Source organism: Cyprinodon variegatus, unplaced genomic scaffold (genome assembly GCF_000732505.1).
Source record: "Cyprinodon variegatus isolate N-32 unplaced genomic scaffold, C_variegatus-1.0 Scaffold135, whole genome shotgun sequence".
NCBI classification, from domain to species: domain Eukaryota; kingdom Metazoa; phylum Chordata; class Actinopteri; order Cyprinodontiformes; family Cyprinodontidae; genus Cyprinodon; species Cyprinodon variegatus.
The window spans coordinates 961,241-980,623 of NW_015150588.1; the positions used below are offsets into that span (position 1 = coordinate 961,241).

At 36.9% G+C, this 19,383-nt stretch overlaps 1 protein-coding gene across 2 annotated transcripts in view; it reads right to left on the bottom strand.

Moving 5' to 3' along the window:
- The window catches only part of snx13 (sorting nexin 13), a 28,721-nt gene extending 10,024 nt beyond the window's left edge, over positions 1 to 18,697 (bottom strand). The window contains exons 1-10 of one of the 2 annotated variants that reach the window (XM_015376504.1): positions 18,563 to 18,694; positions 5,905 to 6,017; positions 5,714 to 5,816; positions 5,454 to 5,543; positions 2,132 to 2,253; positions 1,923 to 2,041; positions 695 to 799; positions 480 to 568; positions 248 to 331; positions 16 to 154 (exon numbers count right to left, since the gene is read on the bottom strand). In XM_015376504.1, the coding sequence (XP_015231990.1) occupies positions 16 to 154; positions 248 to 331; positions 480 to 568; positions 695 to 799; positions 1,923 to 2,041; positions 2,132 to 2,253; positions 5,454 to 5,543; positions 5,714 to 5,816; positions 5,905 to 6,017; positions 18,563 to 18,613 (1,015 nt within the window). In that variant the 5' untranslated portion in view covers positions 18,614 to 18,694. Of the gene's footprint in view, positions 1 to 15; positions 155 to 247; positions 332 to 479; positions 569 to 694; positions 800 to 1,922; positions 2,042 to 2,131; positions 2,254 to 5,453; positions 5,544 to 5,713; positions 5,817 to 5,904; positions 6,018 to 18,562 lie in introns of both variants that reach the window. The other variant, XM_015376503.1, reaches the window with a different exon arrangement.
- Between the last annotated feature and the right edge of the window lie 686 nt (positions 18,698 to 19,383).

Genomic DNA, 19,383 nt, shown 5'->3' on the forward strand with positions numbered 1-19,383 from the left:
TGCAAAGAAACGCACCATCTCCAGCCGTGTCCAGGGAGCGGAGATACTGCAGCTCCTCAATCACCTTGTCTTTAACAGCTTCCAGCTCGGCAGGCTTGTCTGTTAACTTCAAGATGTTCATGAAGGCTTCATAGTTGCAACTGGAGTCCCGAATCTAGAAACCAACCATTTTATATTAAGGAGTTCATCCAAGCCAATTAACTGATTTAAAATCATTTCCAGATTTCCTCTTGGTTTAGATTCTCACCATCCAGATGACAAACTGGTTGATGTAGTCCGGGTCACTCAGCTGGTTGATCAGAGGGAGAAGTACCCCATATGCCAGCACCTCCTAAGTACACAATCAGCAAATTAAACAACTATGTCATTGCAGACACTGCAGCACCAGAGTTTATACAGAATAACCAGCACTAGTTGCATGACAATTTGTTCTCTTCAACTTTTCACTAAAACCAGGTATCATCTGTTTGTGAGCTCACCCTCAGGAAGTATCTCATGCTTTTGTTGTGGAAGTCTCCAGGAGGTAGTAACAGGTACAAAAGTAACTCGCACAAGTCTCGAAGAAAACCTAAACATACACAAATAAACATAAATCAATATTAGATTCAAGTGATACAGCCTGAAATTGATATAATTTTGTTAAACTTCAGAAAGAGTTATCAGTAACATAGGAATGCTGCTGATGTCTGCTTACCTTCTTCATCTTTGTGTGATGTGCAAACTACGTCTCTACAAATTTTTCTTTCCATCTCCACTTCAGCCTCAAAAAATGAGTCAACAAGCTCATCTGTAATGTCCCCTGTGAAGAAGTTACTCTTATTAGCAATCAGTTCATTCACCTTTTGGCTTCTACGATTATCTACAGCTCCTTGCAAAAGTATTGATCACGTCTGTATTCACATTTTGTCTGAAATAAACCTTAATGCGTTGTATTGGGATTATACTTTATAGGCTACCACAAAGAAGCTGATTATTGCGAAGTAAAATGATACAGATTTATGGTTTTTAGCCTATTTTAGAAAGAAATTCCAAATATTCTTGTGAGCAAATGAATTTACCCCCTTTTGCTCCAACACCACAGAAAAAAATTAATGAAATAAATGTGAAATCTGATCTGAGCTGTCCTGTAAAGGCCTCAAAGGTCATATCGAGTAGTTGATTTTAGCGTCTTGCTCATTAAATCAGCATCGGCCAAAATGTGGCAAATATAAAACTTCTATTATTGCTGCCAACAGCAAAACAAAAAAAGCGGGGATTCTCCTCCTCTGCCTCTCCCTTCCTGAGCGCTGAGTTGCTTCAGCAGTGAGCTCTCTCTGCACCGCCGCTAGCAGCTGCTACCGTAGAGAAGCATGGAGGTGAAAGTGGAAGCGGACTAAGAGGGAGAGAGTGAGCAGTTCACTCTACGTAGGCTATGATTTTGTAAAAATACACTTTAGTTTAGTTTCAACAAACTTCCTCATGAAAATGCACTCTTAGGGCGCATTAAGGAGATGGATGGAGTTTGAAACAAAGCAATCACTGAACAGGCTCCAAATTATTCATACCACTGTCAGATTAACGTTTAAGTCACTTTCAACAACCCTAACCAGTCAAATCTACAGAGGAGGGGTTTAAATGTAAGCATATTCACGTGTTAAATTATCTATTCAAAGTCTGTGGCTAAATCAATTAGTTTTGTTTTGTTTTTTTTATTTAACAAATAACAGAAAACCAAAAATATATATATATTTTTTTCAATTTCTGAGTTTTGTACTATTTTGTGTTGCAAATAATTCCAAATAAAGACATTTAAGCTTATGGCTACAATACAAAAAAAAGGGGAAAACAAAGGGTGTGAAAACATTTGCACAGCCCATGTAAATTTGTATCATAGCAACAATAAATTAGTAATACAGGAAGCCTGTACGATGCCGTGTTCATACTTTGCTTGTCCTCTCTGTCTGCGAGGCGATCCTGGGCTTTTCTAAAGACACGTAAATGGGTGGCGAAGTCGTCCACCAGGCGGGTGGTGAAGTAAGGCTGCCAGTCCACCTCTTTGGACCTTCATACAAAGCAAACAAATTGCATAATATTATGTAAATAGATTCAAAACTATAGCCTGGAGAAAGCTGTAAAATATGCTTTAACTTACCGTGTGGAGAACTGGATGAGGGCATTCTGTAACGTTTGTCTGATTTCTAGCAAAAAGGACTCATCTTCACTAAGAGTGTAATACCAGTACTGGATATAGTCTCTAAGAGCAAACTGGATCACCTAAAAAAAAAAAAAAAAAAAAAACACAAAAGAGCATTAAAGAAGAGCAAAAAGTTAAATAAACATCTCCTTTATATATTAAATCAGCTTATGGCGTTTTTCTAAGTCTCTTCTATTAAATGTCTCCTACTACACAGTATGTAGGGAACTTATCAAACACTCTGCCTTTATATGAATTTACCAGACAAAACAGGTAGAGAAAGATAACAGCCTATCGTAAAATATGACGCTGGCTGCCTTTAAGTCAAGGTTCACATGCAGCTGAAATGCCAAGCGTGCACTCCCAGGGTTAGAGAAGGAGGATGGTGGCATAGAGATACAGCAGCAGTCCAGTCACTGTCATCTGATAGTTTCTGCTGTGTCTGCATTTAAATCACACAGATTAAAAAGCAACGTACAGAAGTTTTATTTTGAAACTGCAAGCAATACAAACAAAATAAGATGACCAAAGAGAAAACACTTAAATGAGTTTCCTCATCCGAACTGTTTTTTTTTATAGATGTATTTGTATTTAAGATGAACCACTAGCAGATTCAGTGAAAATGTCTGCTCTGCAACAGTTGTTAGTTTTTGTCTGGACATGCGTCACTAATTGGTTTGGTGTAACAGAATAGAAAGCTTCACTTCTCCTTTTTATCAAGTTTCAATCAAATCAGCTACTTTTACTAATCTATTACATAAAAGACCAAACAGGACCTTTGTCTAGCAAAGAAGTCCTGGGTTTTATCCTTGCTGTGGGCATAACTGCACAGAGACAACTTGTTCTCCTCTTTGCATGATTCTCTCTGGTAACTCTAAAATCTTCCAACAGTCCCAAAACGTGACTTTTAAATGAACAAATTACTCTAGAAATGATACATGTGTTGTTTGTCCTGTTTGTCCTTGTTGTTCTGTGAATCAATCAGTCACTGCCAGCTAAGATTGGCACCAGGGTGGGTGCACACATTATCCACAACATTTGAGATGTTAACTAGATGTATTGTCTTAACCAAACTGTTTGTACAAAACATTGATTGCATTTTTGTTAGATTAACACAGTAAAATAACAGTAGAAGAATACTATAGTAAATATATTGGTAATCCAAATTACAAACATGTTCTACCTTTTTCTAAACGTAAAAAGTCACATTGGATGAAAGATATAAAACCTGTACTGACATATAAACAAAAAGAAGATGGGATACCATCTCATGAACAACTCTAAGGTCAAATAGAGATTTGCATTGTTTTATACTATTAGTTCTTCTAAAGCTTAAAGCCTCTAAATGGCTGACCTGGCCAGCTGATGTATCAGACTGTAACTTAACAGAAAAGGTGCCCCCATCTGTCATAATCCTGTTATTTTGTGTTAGTTTCCCTCCTTTAGAGTTGGATTATCATCCTCTATGGGATACACTGTTTGATCAGTCACTGAGCATGTCAATAAGTGGATTTGTGGAATCCCATTTGAAGTAGGGGAGAGTGGGGATGAATGCAACATGTTTTACATTTCTATCCATTTCTTATGGGTTATTTTTATTAGAATGGCAATATTTGTAGAAATTAGACTCATACCTGTCCCCTACACACACATACAGCTCAAGATGTAAAAGCTTACTATAAAGAAAGTATCATGAGGTTGAAAGTAGTTTGTCAATTGTTGCCCCATATATGGGGCAGTTGCAACAGCAGTCCTTGAGCTTTGCAACCTGCGCCACAGAGCTACAGCCATGCACACAGGCTGTCTCTATGTTGTCACAGCTTTCATCTTCCGGGTAGAGGGCATCCCGTTGTTATTTGCACCCTCTAACTTCAATCATAGCACTTTCCACAGCTTTGAGTGGGACTTCATTGGGAGTGATGGTCAATAGTGAAGGGGTAGCACATAGGGGGCGGTTTTGGATCGCGCCAAAGGTGCTGCCTTCAGTTCAAGACATAGTGGAGTTGTGCATAGAACCATTGGCAAACCTCTGAACTAATTTCCTTCACTAACAGTAAGACAGTGGGAAGTAACGTTTATTTCGTTCTAAAATAACCCAAAGTCTTAACGCCTGGTTCTGGTAGGAAACAACAGTTCATTATGAAAAAGGTTCAGAGTCTGTAAATGTTCCTGGCTAATAGGAGGAGATTGGTAGGGAGTATAAGAACCAACTTACTTCCACAAAAGAAAATTGGATTAGCAATTACAATGCGCTGGAATCCATGTAAATTACTGAAACTGTAAGGCAAGAGTCCGAGTCAATTTTCAAGACCTAGGTCAAAGTCTAAAGGGCTGGTTATACTCCCGCAGCAGTGTTGCAGTAAGCTTGTCGCAGATATTTTTGATATATGTCCAATATTGAAGCGTGGTCTGTGCTATGTTATTCCACGCCAAAACGCAAGAGGGACAAATACAAATTAGCTGTGGGTCTAGATACGGCTGAGGCAGTGAGAAAGTGGGGGCAAGTTTGTGTGACAACGGAGGGACATGAGGGCAAAAAAAGAGCGGGGATCCAGGTGGAAAATTGGTTCCAGCATTCTCGCACACCTCGCTCTTCTAGCTGTTCCAACTTCACGAGTCGTTTTCCACAATGGTGGTCATGCAAACAAAGCAAGTCTGTAAGGTACCGATCAGGAAATACGCATAGTGTAGAGCAGATGTAGATTTGACCAATCAGAGGCCTCTTCTCTTCTGCACTGTCTGCGGCCACCTACAATAATGGAGAGGTGGACCAGAGTATCTGCGGAAGCGGCGGGGGCATATCTGCGTTCACTGCAACATACGCAGACAACCCAGTTTCTGAGTATAAATCAGCTTTATGAATGACTGTTCATATACACAACTAAAGCTGAGCCAAGCTGTGACTGAGAGGTTTCAACTGTATTGGTGTGTTTACTCTGACTAGGTCTAGTTAGATTGAACAGGTCATTTAAAATACAAAGACACCCAAACAGTTTACCTCAAGACTCCTGATTATAAGTTTAACAGAACTGAATGACATGATTATATGTAACTTTAGGCTTTTTATATTGTTTAATAGCTACACTCACTGTGCTTTAAGTTCAGAATTAATTACACAAGCTTTGAAAAACTATTTCCTAGAGATTTCATCAATCCCCCAGCCATTTCCCCGTCAATAGCCATCATCACACTTTGTGTTTCAAGATCACAATCTCAAAAATAAAAAAACACAGGTATGCAATTAACAGGAAGTGCCATAAAAAAGGAGACTAAAACACACCTGCTGTAGTGGTTCATCAATGAAACTAGATCCAGTTAGTCTCCTGTCAATCTTTATTGGCTTTACCTCCAGCTTCATGTCATCCAGCGTCTGAAAGAGATAAAGCCAAAACAAGACAAGTAAAAAAAACACTTTATTGAACTAAGTGACCTTATAACCAACTTTCTCGGGTAAAAAATATGTGATTAAATTATGATTGATAGCTTCGCTTAGAAGGGGCCAAATTATGTGCAAAGTTTTGCTAATGATGTGTTTCTTACCTTCTGTATACCAATTTGTGTTGGTGGCAAGAAAGAGTGTTCGCATTTTTCCAGGTGTTTCTCTGAGTTTATCTTTCCATACAGCAAAGTGACTGCAAAGCCACTGAAAAAGAAAGGTATAAACAACGGACAAATATTTTAAGGATGGATTTGGTAATGTTTAAAGCCAGAATTTAGGTCATGTTACTCACCCTCCAATGAAGCAAAAGATATAAAAGGCCAGGTAGAAAATGGCAAAAGGTCCAAACGTGACAAAGAACAGCACAACTCCAAGACCCCCCCATCCCCAGACGGACAGACTGGCCTGAAAGACAGAGAGGAACAAAAATAATGTTCTTCATTGCTTCTGCTTAAATAGGTAAGATGCAATTTAAATGTAATTGTCTTTTTAATTTTTTTGTGAATGTCTATTTTTTTGGACACATTTTCTTTTTATATTTTGCTCTATGTTCAAGAACAGGGTGTGTTGGCCTTTATGTGCAAGGGAGCTTTTGGTCTTTTTGACTATAAAATTAATATGACAAATTAAGAATTATTACTTGGAGTTGTTGCTAACAATCCTCACTGTAATAAAGTTAAAATTTGTCAAGGAACTTTTCATCCCAAGAATTATTGTCAAGTGTAAATCAGCATCAATTCCCTCGACTGGTGACTCAAATGTGTACTTTGTCCCCCAGGGGCCACACTTTGGCACCCCTGTTTAATAGAGACTATGCTCTATTATCGCACGTTGATGTAATAGAATAAACATTTCTGCATCCCACACATTAGCTTGACCTGACTGAAACCTGCAGGTTGGTATTGATGATCAAACTACAAAGGATGGTTGAGCAAACAGTGGAGATAAAAATGTGTTGAATCTCATGTTGGATTAGGATCAACATAAGCTGCAGACACTTTTAAAATTCCTAACTGCTTATCTTGTCAAGAAGAGATTAAAAGTGTTCTTCTTTTCCCCTTTTATACTACCGGTATATGTGTTTTAGAGGACCTCTTGTCTCAGGTAAACAACCTAAAAACACACTGTACTGTTAGGGAGTATCAGAGAAAATACATGGATCATGTGTGTGACTTCCATGGGTTTCCTGTTATTGTCATTTCAGGAAACTAAGTTCTGGTTTTTAACCATCATCTCTTTCATTTACTCTCTTGAGCATTTTATAGAAAATAATGAAATGAAACCAAAATACCAGAAAACATCACCACTTGTTTTTTTATTTCCTCAAAGAAACATATTACCAGAGCACATTAGTAGATAGATAAGAAACACCTGCTTATAAAATATATAAATATATTAATGGCACTGTAGCGGCGCATACAATCAGCAGCTAGGATGATGATCAGTAGTCATGTTTTTCTGCTGCCCTTCATCCTCACCACAGCTCCTGAGATAAGAAGCTGGGCTGATGGACCCTAACAGAAGAATATGCAGCTTCCTCAGGACACTGACCCATTGTTCTCAGTCAGCTACAGCCAGTCGGTTGACACACATTACACAAGCTGCCCAGTGTGTCACATTTAGAACCGCAGGGCAGGCAAGTTACTGTAAATGCTCATCTACTGTACTTAAATATATCTGTCCTTAAAGAATAATGCATGACTAAATAAAGAGAAAGAAAAGAGGGTGACAGGACAGCTTTCAACCAAGCTTTTTATAAAACTTGTCTATCGCAAACTAAGAAACAGTTTTGCCAGTGGATGTCACATACTAGACATTAAAATTTATGAACATATGTTATTGTTTTGTACAGAACTCCTTGAATGAAAAGTGAGACCAAAAGTTTAAAACAGGCTTTAAAAGATCTATTAAGTAAAAACATCTCTTTAAAATGAATAAATAGGAGGTACTAATTTCAGCTCAATGTAGTTGGGCTTTTTACACAAGTATTAGATCTGATGAAACTTGTTGTGGCTTACAAATGGTTTAGATTATAAACTGATGGTAAAATTATTACGAAAAGACAAGCTAGGCATGTTAGCAGTCAACCTAGAGCAGAAATCCACCGACACAGCTAAGTACTTGACTATTTAACACAAGCCATATCGTTATTGTAATATTTACCATTGTTGCCTAACTTTTTCCCCATTGCATAAAGCTGCACAATGTTTTGGGCATGATTTTTTTGGGCAAGTTTTTGTCAATCAACTGTCCCAAGACACTTTCAAGTGTCCATTTCCACAGCTGATCCACTGATCAGAAATAACTTTCCGACAGCCTTAAATCAGGGGTTTACTGATTGCAAGTTTCTGGCCAATCACTGATCTTTAAAAAGCCAGAAATCTCAATTTTGACTAATTTGTTCCAAGATCACAGGACACCTTCTATATTTCAACATATTTCCTTGTAAAACATTGATCAGAACCCAAGAAACCACAGCTGTTCTAAAATAACACATTAATCAATGTTTAGAGCATGATGGGCTGATTTTTTTAGTCTTTTACAGAGGTAGGGAGTATTGGACAATCACTGATGTTCCAAAATAAAGGAAATCGAAGCCGATCAATCGGTGCATGTCTATCTTAGATTCCTAGATTTAAACACGTCCAAAATTGTTGTACACATTAATCAAAAAAATAAGGACTGATGAGTACCAAAAAAGAAGGGTTTCAGTTTGGCCAAACAATAAAAGACTTCTTTATGATCATCAAACCAGCTGAAACTTAAGTCGGAGATTTACGTGACCAACTGTTTTAGATTTAGTTCTGATGAATGGAAAAAAAATAGTGCTTTATACCACACCTGAATGTGGGAAAAATAATGAAACATTTTGTAATCCAGGGTTATAACTATGCTAAAAAAAAAAAAACTTCTACAGAAAACTCAACATCTTCCTAATATATTCACCCTTGTCAAGAACTGTTTCTTTTTCTTGAATTGCTGTTAGAGTTACCTACATTTATTAACTTATCTAATGGTTTTGTTGAAACGGGAAAAATGTTAATTAACTCAATATTCAGGCCATTGAAAATAGCATATTATTATTACTTGAAAAGTAGTTGTGCCATTTAACACAGCGTGTCCAAACTCACTTGACTACTGCTAGCATTAAAAGCCTAAATAGTAAAGTCACAGAGCAATACTGAAAATAAAAACTATTACAACTGCATCTGTATTCTGTCTAAGAAAAATGCATGCATTTTTCAGCACAAACTTTGACCATTAAAATCTGTGGTTTCCAAAGTGTGACCTGGGGCCATCTGTGGCCGTCTGAATGATTTCAGGTGGCTCTTTATAATGACCTATTTTGCATCTATTTGACTAGTCACCTCAGGTAAAAAAAAATACACATTTGAGAACTAGATAAGGATGCAATTTCTCTTTCAAAAACACAGAAAACATAAAATCCCTTCTTAAAATGTAACATTTAGGGAGCAATGTATTGTTTTCACCTTTTATCTGGCATATTTTTTCTTTTAGTTTTATTTCATACAAATCGGGCAACAAACATCAAGCGGATTTGACTAAATAACAAACTTGAGTCAGCCCAGAAATTAAAATAAGCAAAATAAAGAATGAATATGGCATAACCTATTTGCTGAAATGACACGCACAAAAAAATAAATAAAAAAAAAAACTGTTTGCGATGTTAGTCATTTTAAGCGAGGCAGAAACACAAGACGTCTGCATTCGGCCAACTACTGTGCTTGTTTTATTAAAGCAAAACTGTGCAACTTTTAGACACAACCAAACCTGTAACTTCCAGGTGTAACACCACTGCAATATATCAAAACCAAACAGCCTTCCACATTATGAGTCTGTTGGCAGACCCCTTTGGACCAACAGATTGAAAAAGTCATGTTGTTACTTGTAAAGACAAGGCTACATAAACTAATCTAGATTAAATCCTACACCAGAGAACCAAAAATATGTCTGATCCATGTCTGACCCACTCAGTGACGGACCTGACCCTTCCAAACTATACATAGGGAAGTTTTTGAAAAGGAGAGCATCCATGGAGCATTGTATGCATCAAGTATTGTATATTAACCTGAAAATAAAATCATTTAATACCTCTCAAACTGAGCTAATACTTGTTTTAACAGTTACACAGCGTTGTTTTAAAGCAAAGTGTTTTTAGTTCTCTATTCAAAGAAAAAAAGAAATTTTAACAATTTTCATTTACAAAGCAATCAAATTAAATTGTATCTCTTTTTTTAATGGAAGAAAAGTACATCATCAACAGCATTCCCTTCTGGAGCAGTCAAGGAGGTTAAGCAGCACAGGTGCACTTTTCACAATACAGCTAAACACCAAGCGCCTCTATTATACAAAAGCTCTTTCAGACATGAGAAATGTACCATTAAAAGCTCATCTAGTCTATAAAAGCAACAGCAACCATTTTTTTATGACTTAATGTTTGCATTATTGTGCTTCATCTTCATGGATTTATTTGCCAAAGGGAGTTCTCCATTCTATTTGAAGCAGAAAAGGTGCTTCTTTGGCATCGGGACATGACACTGACTGTTTTCTAAAACGTTCAAACTCCTGTTAAATGCTATCAAAAACAAAGTGCCCTCTTTATATCACACTGAAGTAGAAAAGAAGTCATTTTGCACAAGGTTTGAGATTAGGTTAGCAATCACAAAACCTTAAAAGTTGCAGGGAAACGGCTCTTCCAACGGTTGCAGTTCCGAATTCTCCTAAGTGGTGCCCGACTTTACACGACTGAATAAAGTGAATGTGATTGGTCGATTATCAAGGTGGCAGGATTGTTGTGGCGGAATGTTCGCAAGCAAGTTTAGTTGTGGCCGTTGTCTCGGAAGCATCTTGCTAACCAGTTAGCAACTTAGTGCTAGTAGGTTCCCTATGGGAAATTACATTGGGATCAAGTAGTACTTAGCAACGACACTGTCAAGGAACACTATGGAGATAGGAGAGTTTTGTGTCGGAGGTTGTGGATGAGTCTCCTCCTTCATACGTTGTTTATTTAGAGGAGGAAAGCGGGGACGAAGTTGTTCTGGAAGAGGATGCCAAGGCGGCAGAAGCTTCGTTTGGTGTAGAAGGCTTATAGTCGTACATGTTTGAGCCCTTGCCTCACAACACTGACAGTTCTGTTAGCTCTACGCCTGCCGAAGACACAGACGTCCATCCCCCTCCTACTGGGACGTAACTCAATGGTTAAATAAATGATTCTTATTGCTCATTTCAACCATTGCGTATAATAGCTGTGACATATAAATCAAGAATCTATGACTGGGAAAAAAGAAAAAAAAAAGGTGACGTACAACTAACTAGCCTGCATAAAATAACTGAAAAATCCCCCACAGATTTTAAGACAGGATTTTTTTTAGAGAAATTTTCTAACTTTTTGGACCGTATGGTCTGATAAAGAGTAAATTTATATGCATGTTTAAGCCAGAATGATTTGAAATTTAAATATGACTTCCCTATGACTTTACATATCTCTAAAAGCAGTTGAACACACATTGGTATCCAGTAAAAAGGGATATATGTTTCAGTATGTGAAAAAACTGCATATACAAAGCTTGACAAAAAAATAAGAGTACTGGAGCTTTAAGGAAGATATATCCAGCATTTATTAATATGGACTTTCCTAAACAACCCATTAAAAACCACATATAAGTAGCTGTTCTAAGTAAGAAATAAAAGCATTGCTCAAGAAACCGATACAGTCTTCTTGCGTTCATTTAAATGAAAAGAGCTTTAATCAGTGTCTGTGTGAACATAAACCCGCAACGCTGATTACAGATTCCTTTTGGATAGAAACGCAGCTGTATGACAAGTTAACAAACCTTGATAAAACCAGTTAGAGATTGGCAGTTATCAGTAAACAACATTCCATAGAAATACTTGGACCACAGAGAGGAAGGTTTGCCAGTTGTTTAGCTTTCGACAATAAATAGGCTGCTGTTTTTCTGCCTTTTGTATTTGAATACACTGTTTTGCAAAGGTGTTCATAGTTTGTTGATTTTTCCAAGATTAATTAGAATATAAAATCAACTTTCATCTATTTTCTGTGTCTGTATTTAGTAAACCAATAAAGAATGGTGTATAATTCTGAGGTGAAAGAATTTACTCCGTTTTCGTAAACAGAATTTGAAAAGCCTGGGATGCCTTAGTCATATATCCATAAAAAAAATGTATGAATACATAAAAACACTAATTGGAATAAACTTTTCACAGTTTCCCTAATTCTGAACTGGTAGGTCAAGTCTTACTCTGCACTCTATAAATATGTCTGTTTTTGGTAAAATGGAAAAAAGGAAGCCATCGATGACAGAAAACCACCAGCGGCGCAGATGATAATGATAAAAACAAACATTTAATGGCGTTCTGGTGAGAAAAGACCAAAACTCAATCTTCATTCAAAATGTTTTGGTGTCAAACTAACAAAATTAATACCAACAAAATGGGTTTGATCAAAGCAGTTTATATTTACATGTTTTCTTAGTTCAATCAGACAGTTCTTCAGTTATTTTGAAAGATAAAAAGGAAAAAAAAAATTTTTTTTAGATGTGTAAGACTGGTAGAGACTCCTATTTTTAAAAAAAATACTGTGAAAGCAGGAGTAATAAAAGAATATAGGTAAAGCACATCAGTGTGATTTAGAAAAAATTATTCCAAATACCGGTACATGTTTTTGTGAAAAGTCATGAATTGTTCAGCCCTATTAACAGTTCTGTTAATAGGGCTGAACAATTATTATCCAAAAATCTAAATTGTGAATCTGTAGTGGACTCAAAACAATGCACCTTGAAGAGCAGTGAACCTCGATGAACACTAGATGAGCAGATATATACCAGAATCTTTTGCAATAGCTCTCCTCATAAAGCATCATAGGACTTTTGGAGGGGACAAGAAAGAACAAAGATGGCGCAGACATCAAGTGGGGTGTCAGAGTAAGGTGACCACTAGAGAGCGAAAAGTAGTGGTCATCCATCTTAACAATCAGTCAACTGACAGCACTATAAAGTCTACCATATATATGCTCCACTCTATAATGAGTGTCTAGTGTATGCTAATACTAAAGCTGACCAATTTAGCCAAAAAACCAAATTACCATTATTTTTAACCAATATTGTGATTACATTTGGATTTTCCTTAAACCAACCATAAGCTTTTAGCTACTTCATTTCAGGGTTTCAGTTTTTTGTCACCTTGAAAGCTTGCTTGTCCAGAGTCCATTGTTACAGGACTGTACTATAACCTTTGTGTGAAAAAGTTCTTACGTCTACTTGCATGCAGGGGTGTGTATGCTAGCTACACATAACCACCACCTAAAGGCTGCAGTGAGACATGTACTGTCTTACTCTTCTTAAATGCAAAGTGACCAAAATTGCATTTTGTTAAATGGCGATTATGTGGCAAACACAATTATTTGCCCAGCCCCAACTACTACTATAAACAATTCCAAGATAAGCAAGCTTGATCAAATGTTATCAGTGCATTTGATCAGGTCTGAATGCAGAAGCTTTCAGAGCAATGAGACTGACTGACTAAAGGAGGCTGGACTCTGACAGCCAAGGCGCTAACTGACACTCCTGAGTCATTAAGTCTTACACAAGGTTTCAGACGTGAACCACCTGTTCCAGCTATTAACACCGAGGGCCCATCAGGACAAACACACAACAAAATATCAGGCCAATTCCTTATGCAACCCACATTTAAAATACACCACCCACTAAAGGAACAATATTTTACTACAGATGTGAGCAACACTACTTAAAATTAGGTCTGTTAATGTGCAAAAGGTTCACGCTGATTATACTATGAAGTTGTTGTTAATCACTCAGCAATTAAAAAATATAAACATGGTAAAGCACATAATTTAAGCTTGAATTAATTTTTCTATAGCATCAAATTTAAATTTTGATTTTTCTTTTTAATTTAATGTAACAATGAATCCAAAGATTAAAACAAATGTTGTTCTTCAAAAAGAAAAGGGTCTTGTGATCCAGTTGATATGAGATTTATACACATTTTATATATAAAAAAAAAAAAATCATATTTACAGGTTTACACTTTTTTTAATGTTCAATTGAGCTGCAGATGTCAATCTGCAACTTCTTAAACTGGTCAGTTAAGCATGCATGGCAGCCGATTTCCCTGTTGTTGAAAAAAAAAGTGACTTAACTGTGGAGCTGTAATTCTTTTACTTGCAAAAAAAAAAAACCACAGAGAAAAAATGACACAAAAGCGCACAGCTTTTTTTCCGGGTTTTGGTTTTAATCCTAAAATGTGTTTTTTTTTTACTTAGACAATGATCTCACATGCCAAATCAATAAGGAAAAACTGTAGCCTCAGACATATGAAACTTTGGGGGGGATCTTTGGAAATACATAATGAAACTTTAACTGCTTATTAAAGGTGCATCGTCATGTTATGACTTTTTTTAATTTGTACGCCAGTACCTTCTGGTTGCATAAAAAGTGTTTCGGAAAACTTACTCACGCTCTATTAATAAGCTGCATCTTTTCTGGCTTTTTGATAGTTCTGCAGTACTGCCAGCAGTTGGCACACAATGGCAAAAATACACTATTTTTGCCTGCTCATGGTACCCAGGTGCTGGAATTATATTTAGGCTCAAAACAAACAAAACACAACCAGGACAGATCCTTAATCTTTACCATGTTCAAATGTTTTTTGGCCTTTTTGTAGTCATAATGTACCTACACACCTTTATGTACCTTTATTTACCTATGTACTGCCTACAAAAAAATAATAAAATTGTGTTTTTGTTTTTTTTACTGCTACTTGTTTTCCCTTAACTGTTTTTTTAAACCTTGAACTTCCCTTTAATGACAATCTTTCTCAGTCCGGTTCTAATCTGCAGCCATTGACATATCTGCTGTGAAACAAAGAGCATTGCCAAAGGCTCATGTCTATTCAATTTCCACCATAAATCTTTAAACAGATCGATGACTGTTTGCTGGCCTGGTCCCTTTTTTTCCTGTGGAATAATCCTGAAAATGTATTCATATTTGCAAGCTATTCTTCTGTACTTCGTTCAACAACAAAGGAATAGCTGCTGCTGCACTGACTGCCATTACAGAGAAACAAACACCCATTTTATTGGTGACTCTAGAAATGTTGCTTTTAGCCACTCATCTGTGTGTTTTTCATCCTGCACAAAACAGATGTCCTTATCACTCCGTTAGAAGCAGATCTGTGATTCAGCACAGTGTCACTTTCATTTCCTCAAGTGATTGACAGATTCTCGTCTGATAAATTGAACCATATTTACATCTCTTTAGGTATTATTTATAGTTTATGATTGGACAAAATCTGAAAGGAATTTGGAGACCCAGTTAGAGCTAAATTAAATTGGTCTAAACAGCAAAACAGCTGCATTCAAGCCTTTTAATCACCAAGTGCAATGCAAAGTGTTAGATGCAATGGTGGAGAGCACCTCCACAGCAGTGCAGACGTCTCCTCTGGAATAAATGAAGCTTTGAGGTGTCTGCTAAAAAAAATAATTGGGTCAAGTTTAGCAGCTAGCAGGAGAACCATGCTTATCCGATTGCATTGAATCATTATAAAGCTTAATGTAGAGGACATTATGATCTGGGGCTAGTTTTCAGGAGAAAGGAACTCTTAATATATCTGCAGACAAAAACATTTAGGAAAACCCCATGTTCCCCCAACTCAGTAGCAAAAGTTTACAGATGGCTCTTCTAGGTTCTAACATACATCTTTAAATTGGAGCACAAACTCAGGTCAATAAGGACAACGATGAGTAAGTTTGGGTAATCAGACTCAGGCAATAATCAAAAACAGAGAGTGATAGCCAGGTGTTCTTTTTAAACATCAATGTCTGGCCTGAAATATATAAATATAAAGTGCAAATATAGAAATGGTAAAAGAAAAACAGATATGAAAGATTTTCAGAAGAAGGCAGGCTGTTATATCTATGAATTAAGAATGAAATGTCTCTGGAGTTCTTCTATGAGTTAGGGCAGACAGCTTCAAGCAGTGAAATACGCACCACTCTTCCTTCTACGTATGTTCCCATCTCAGAGATTAATCTGTCAATATGCTTTAGCAGTAAATTGCAGATGTGTTCTCACGCAAAAAACATCAGGAAGGTGCACAGGAAGAGGTGTCAAAATATTCAAACTTTTTCCATGTGTCTTAAAAAACTACAAACAAAAGACAGAAAAAAACATGGACTCATTAGGAGATAAAAAAGGCATGACTTGAATTTACACATATCCCTGAATCAGGCTCTAAAAACGTAAGGTGCAAACTTCAGGGCTAGCCAACCAAAGAATCAGTACAGGCAGCCAGATATCAAAATGTGTACAACGGAAAATAAATAAAATAAAACAATGAAATTCTAAACTACAATAAATCAGGCGTTCTGGAGAACATCAACAACTGCTTTGGAAAAAAAAGGCCAAGTATAAGGCAGGGAAAATTAAAGACCAAAAAATTATAGGAATTTTTACATGCTACACAACAAAAAGAAAATGTATAAGGATCAGAATGAATATGCTAAAGTATTTGTATACTTTTAATACAACAAAATCAATTATATGGGTTTCTGTTTTTTGTTTTAAAGCAAGATGCATCCAAGCAGGCGCTTTAATGGCTCAAAGTGACAACAAAGGAGAGGAAGCCTTAGAGCTCCAAGCCTCTCTAAACCCTTCAACATACAATAGTGCAATTGACAAACATTTATTAAATCTAGTAAAGCTTGCCACCCATAGCTTGTAGTAGTGCTCCAAAAAGAGAGAATTGTATAAAAAAAAATGAAATAATGAAAACACAAAAATTTATAACGGATGTTAGGATTTTTAAAGCTTTACAAAGCTCTGAATATTGTAAGTGTCTGAGTTTTAGTGAAGCAGCTGTGTGTAGCATCAATCAGCTTGCTGTAGCAGCAAAGCTAGTCCTAAAATCACCCTTACTTAATACTTAAGCAGCAGATTATAAGTATTTCAAAATTAAAAAAGTCAGAAATGCTTGTCTTTTAAATAACTCATTAGGGAAAATAATTTGCATATTTTCCCTATATCTAGAAAAAAGCCTTTTTAATTGTATAAGGTGTTTGCAAATGCATTACAGAGAGAAAGAAGGAGTGAGATTTTCTAGAGCTATAATTCAAGTCCACTTGGTTCCGTTTGGGTCCCTTGATAGGTTCAATTCACTATCAGCGCAACACCGCCAACCCAAGAAAGAAACTCTCCACCCCAGGTTTATTAGGCAATTTAAAGATGATGAATATAAATTAAGGTGTGACCAGGGGTGACTGCTGGTTAATGATTACCAAGGCATAAGCTCAGAATACTAAGTAATAACATTTTTTTATTACATTAACATTAAAACCTTATGTGAAAAGCATTATATTGAAAACTCCAGGTCCCAGATCTTTAGTTAAATTATCAAATTAAATTATCCTCAGCCTATCCTAACATTTTTGTGTTATTTGCACACAAAAATCATGCTAAAACATTTTTTTTTACACCACCAAGCTTAAATGTGACATGCTAAAATTAAAAACTCGGCATCTTAAAAAGGTTTTACTTACAATAACATTAAAATGTTTGATGGTACTGTCTCAGCTGTTAAAGGTTTTGTTTTGTTTTTGTTTTAGATGTGCCATCATTTTATAGACCAAGTGCCAGAATGCCCAGATTTTTCCACCAGCCCCTTCTTTAACCTGTTGCTGTGCACTAATAGTTGTCTCAAAGAAGCAAACAACAGTTTTTTTTCAAATTAGAAAAAGAAAAATGCAGCTGTTTGGAAATAACATCATCACAAAAAGAAAAACAGTCAGTTATCAAGTGCAATAGGAGGAATTCCACCCAACACTCTTACAATGAGAACACTGTTTTGATGCTACAGCTGGCAGACTACAGAATTAAGCTTAAATGTAAAGCGGGTGACTGCAGGCTGGTTATATCAATCCAATGATTTCTATCAGTAAACCACTTTTTTTTTGTGAAGCTCGATAAAGGACAGAACATCAAAAATGAATAGTATTCTGCACATTAGGCACATTTATCAACAAGCTACAATTAAATCTAGAGATTGTTTATCCTAGTTTTGCCTTGTTCAAATATTTCTTCAGATAATTTTATCATAGTGGAAAACCAATTAATTTTATTATAAAATATACATTACAATGAGAAGAGACAAAGTATGATCATGGATTGCATGCTGTAGTGGGAAAATCTCACTATAACACATCACCCCCATTTGGCCTCTGAATAATCTAGCCACACTTTACATAAATAAAAAACAGGCCTGAACAGGCCTTTAACTTACTAGTCAGGTTGTTTGGCAGGCAACCCAACCCTAAATGAGAGGAGGAAGGTAGGCTTACCATTCAAAAAGTGGGCCTGATGTGACAGCACACTGGCCTCAATGTCGAGCAAGCTTTCGATTAAGAAGGCTTAATGAGGTTTATCCAGCTGTAAAAAGCCGGTGACAAAACTAAGCAACATGTAAGCCTTGGAGATAAAGTTGATCATTTAACTAAAATCAGCAATTCCAGAAAGACACGCATGCAAAACTGAGCCGATCTGTATGTGATCACATCCTATGACCAATACTGTCTTTTTTCCGGGTTCTTTTCCCAGGAATAGTGTAAGCACGGGTCCAAATTTCGACACCTACTGACCAACAACAATGCACTCACATCACTTTTAAAATCTCCAGGTATTCACTGTGTTAGGCCACCTGCTAATGACTAATACAATGGTTTCCAATTAACCAAACCCTGTAAGAAAAGAACGTAGCGATGTCAATAATAATTGGCCGTACCTGCTCAATAAGGGTTAGATATAGAATTGATAACCACAGATATTAATAAGCAACAGCTGCTCTGGTAACTGACTTTGTTGGCTCCTCAAGCAGCCCAACAAAGCTAACGCCCAGCTCACCTGTGACTGCCGTAGAAACGTAGAAACTCGCCGAAGACGGACCTTAAACATAATCTAATCGCATACTACCGACATTGCCTGTGTCCAGCTAACTCCAGCGCAGCGTTGACAGGGCGGATATCTTAAGCCTCTTGTATTAACGCAGTGTTATCTGTGTAATCCGCGGCTGACAGCCACTTATAGCTGACAGCCTCTCTGCGAAGCCAGCGTGCCGTCCTGGTCGTGTCTGTCCGCCGGGTCCTGTGTTTACCTGAGTGGAGGACTGACGCCGAAGCGCTAACGGCACTGAGCTAACCAGCCATACCGTTTAAAAACAAACTGCCGTAAGGACCAAACGGCTTAGTTATACCGGCGCCAACTTACCTCTGCGAACATGTTCTTAAAACGCTTTGCGTGTCGTGGGTCCGTCTAACCCCACCACATCGTAACAGGCGGTGTTGAGGTTATTTTTCTCAGCTAAAAAGCGCTCGTTACTCCAAATCTCCGTACTCTCTACGGAGCGTCGCCATGTTGGCAAGGTTTACGTCATCGGAGCGTAGGCTCTGAACGTCGCTACGCCATTGGCTTGAGGATGATGACGCAGGATGCAGCTATATTCACAATGACCGACCTAAAAACAAAAAATTTCTATAACTTTTATCTGTATCTGTATCTCTTTTGGTGTGCTTTGTAGCAAATAAAGAATAAAATTCACCAATATGCTCTAAAAAAAATACATAATGTTATACATACATTTGTATACTCCAGAAGTGTTTTATAAGATATATATATATATATATATATATATATATATATATATATATATATATATATATATATAT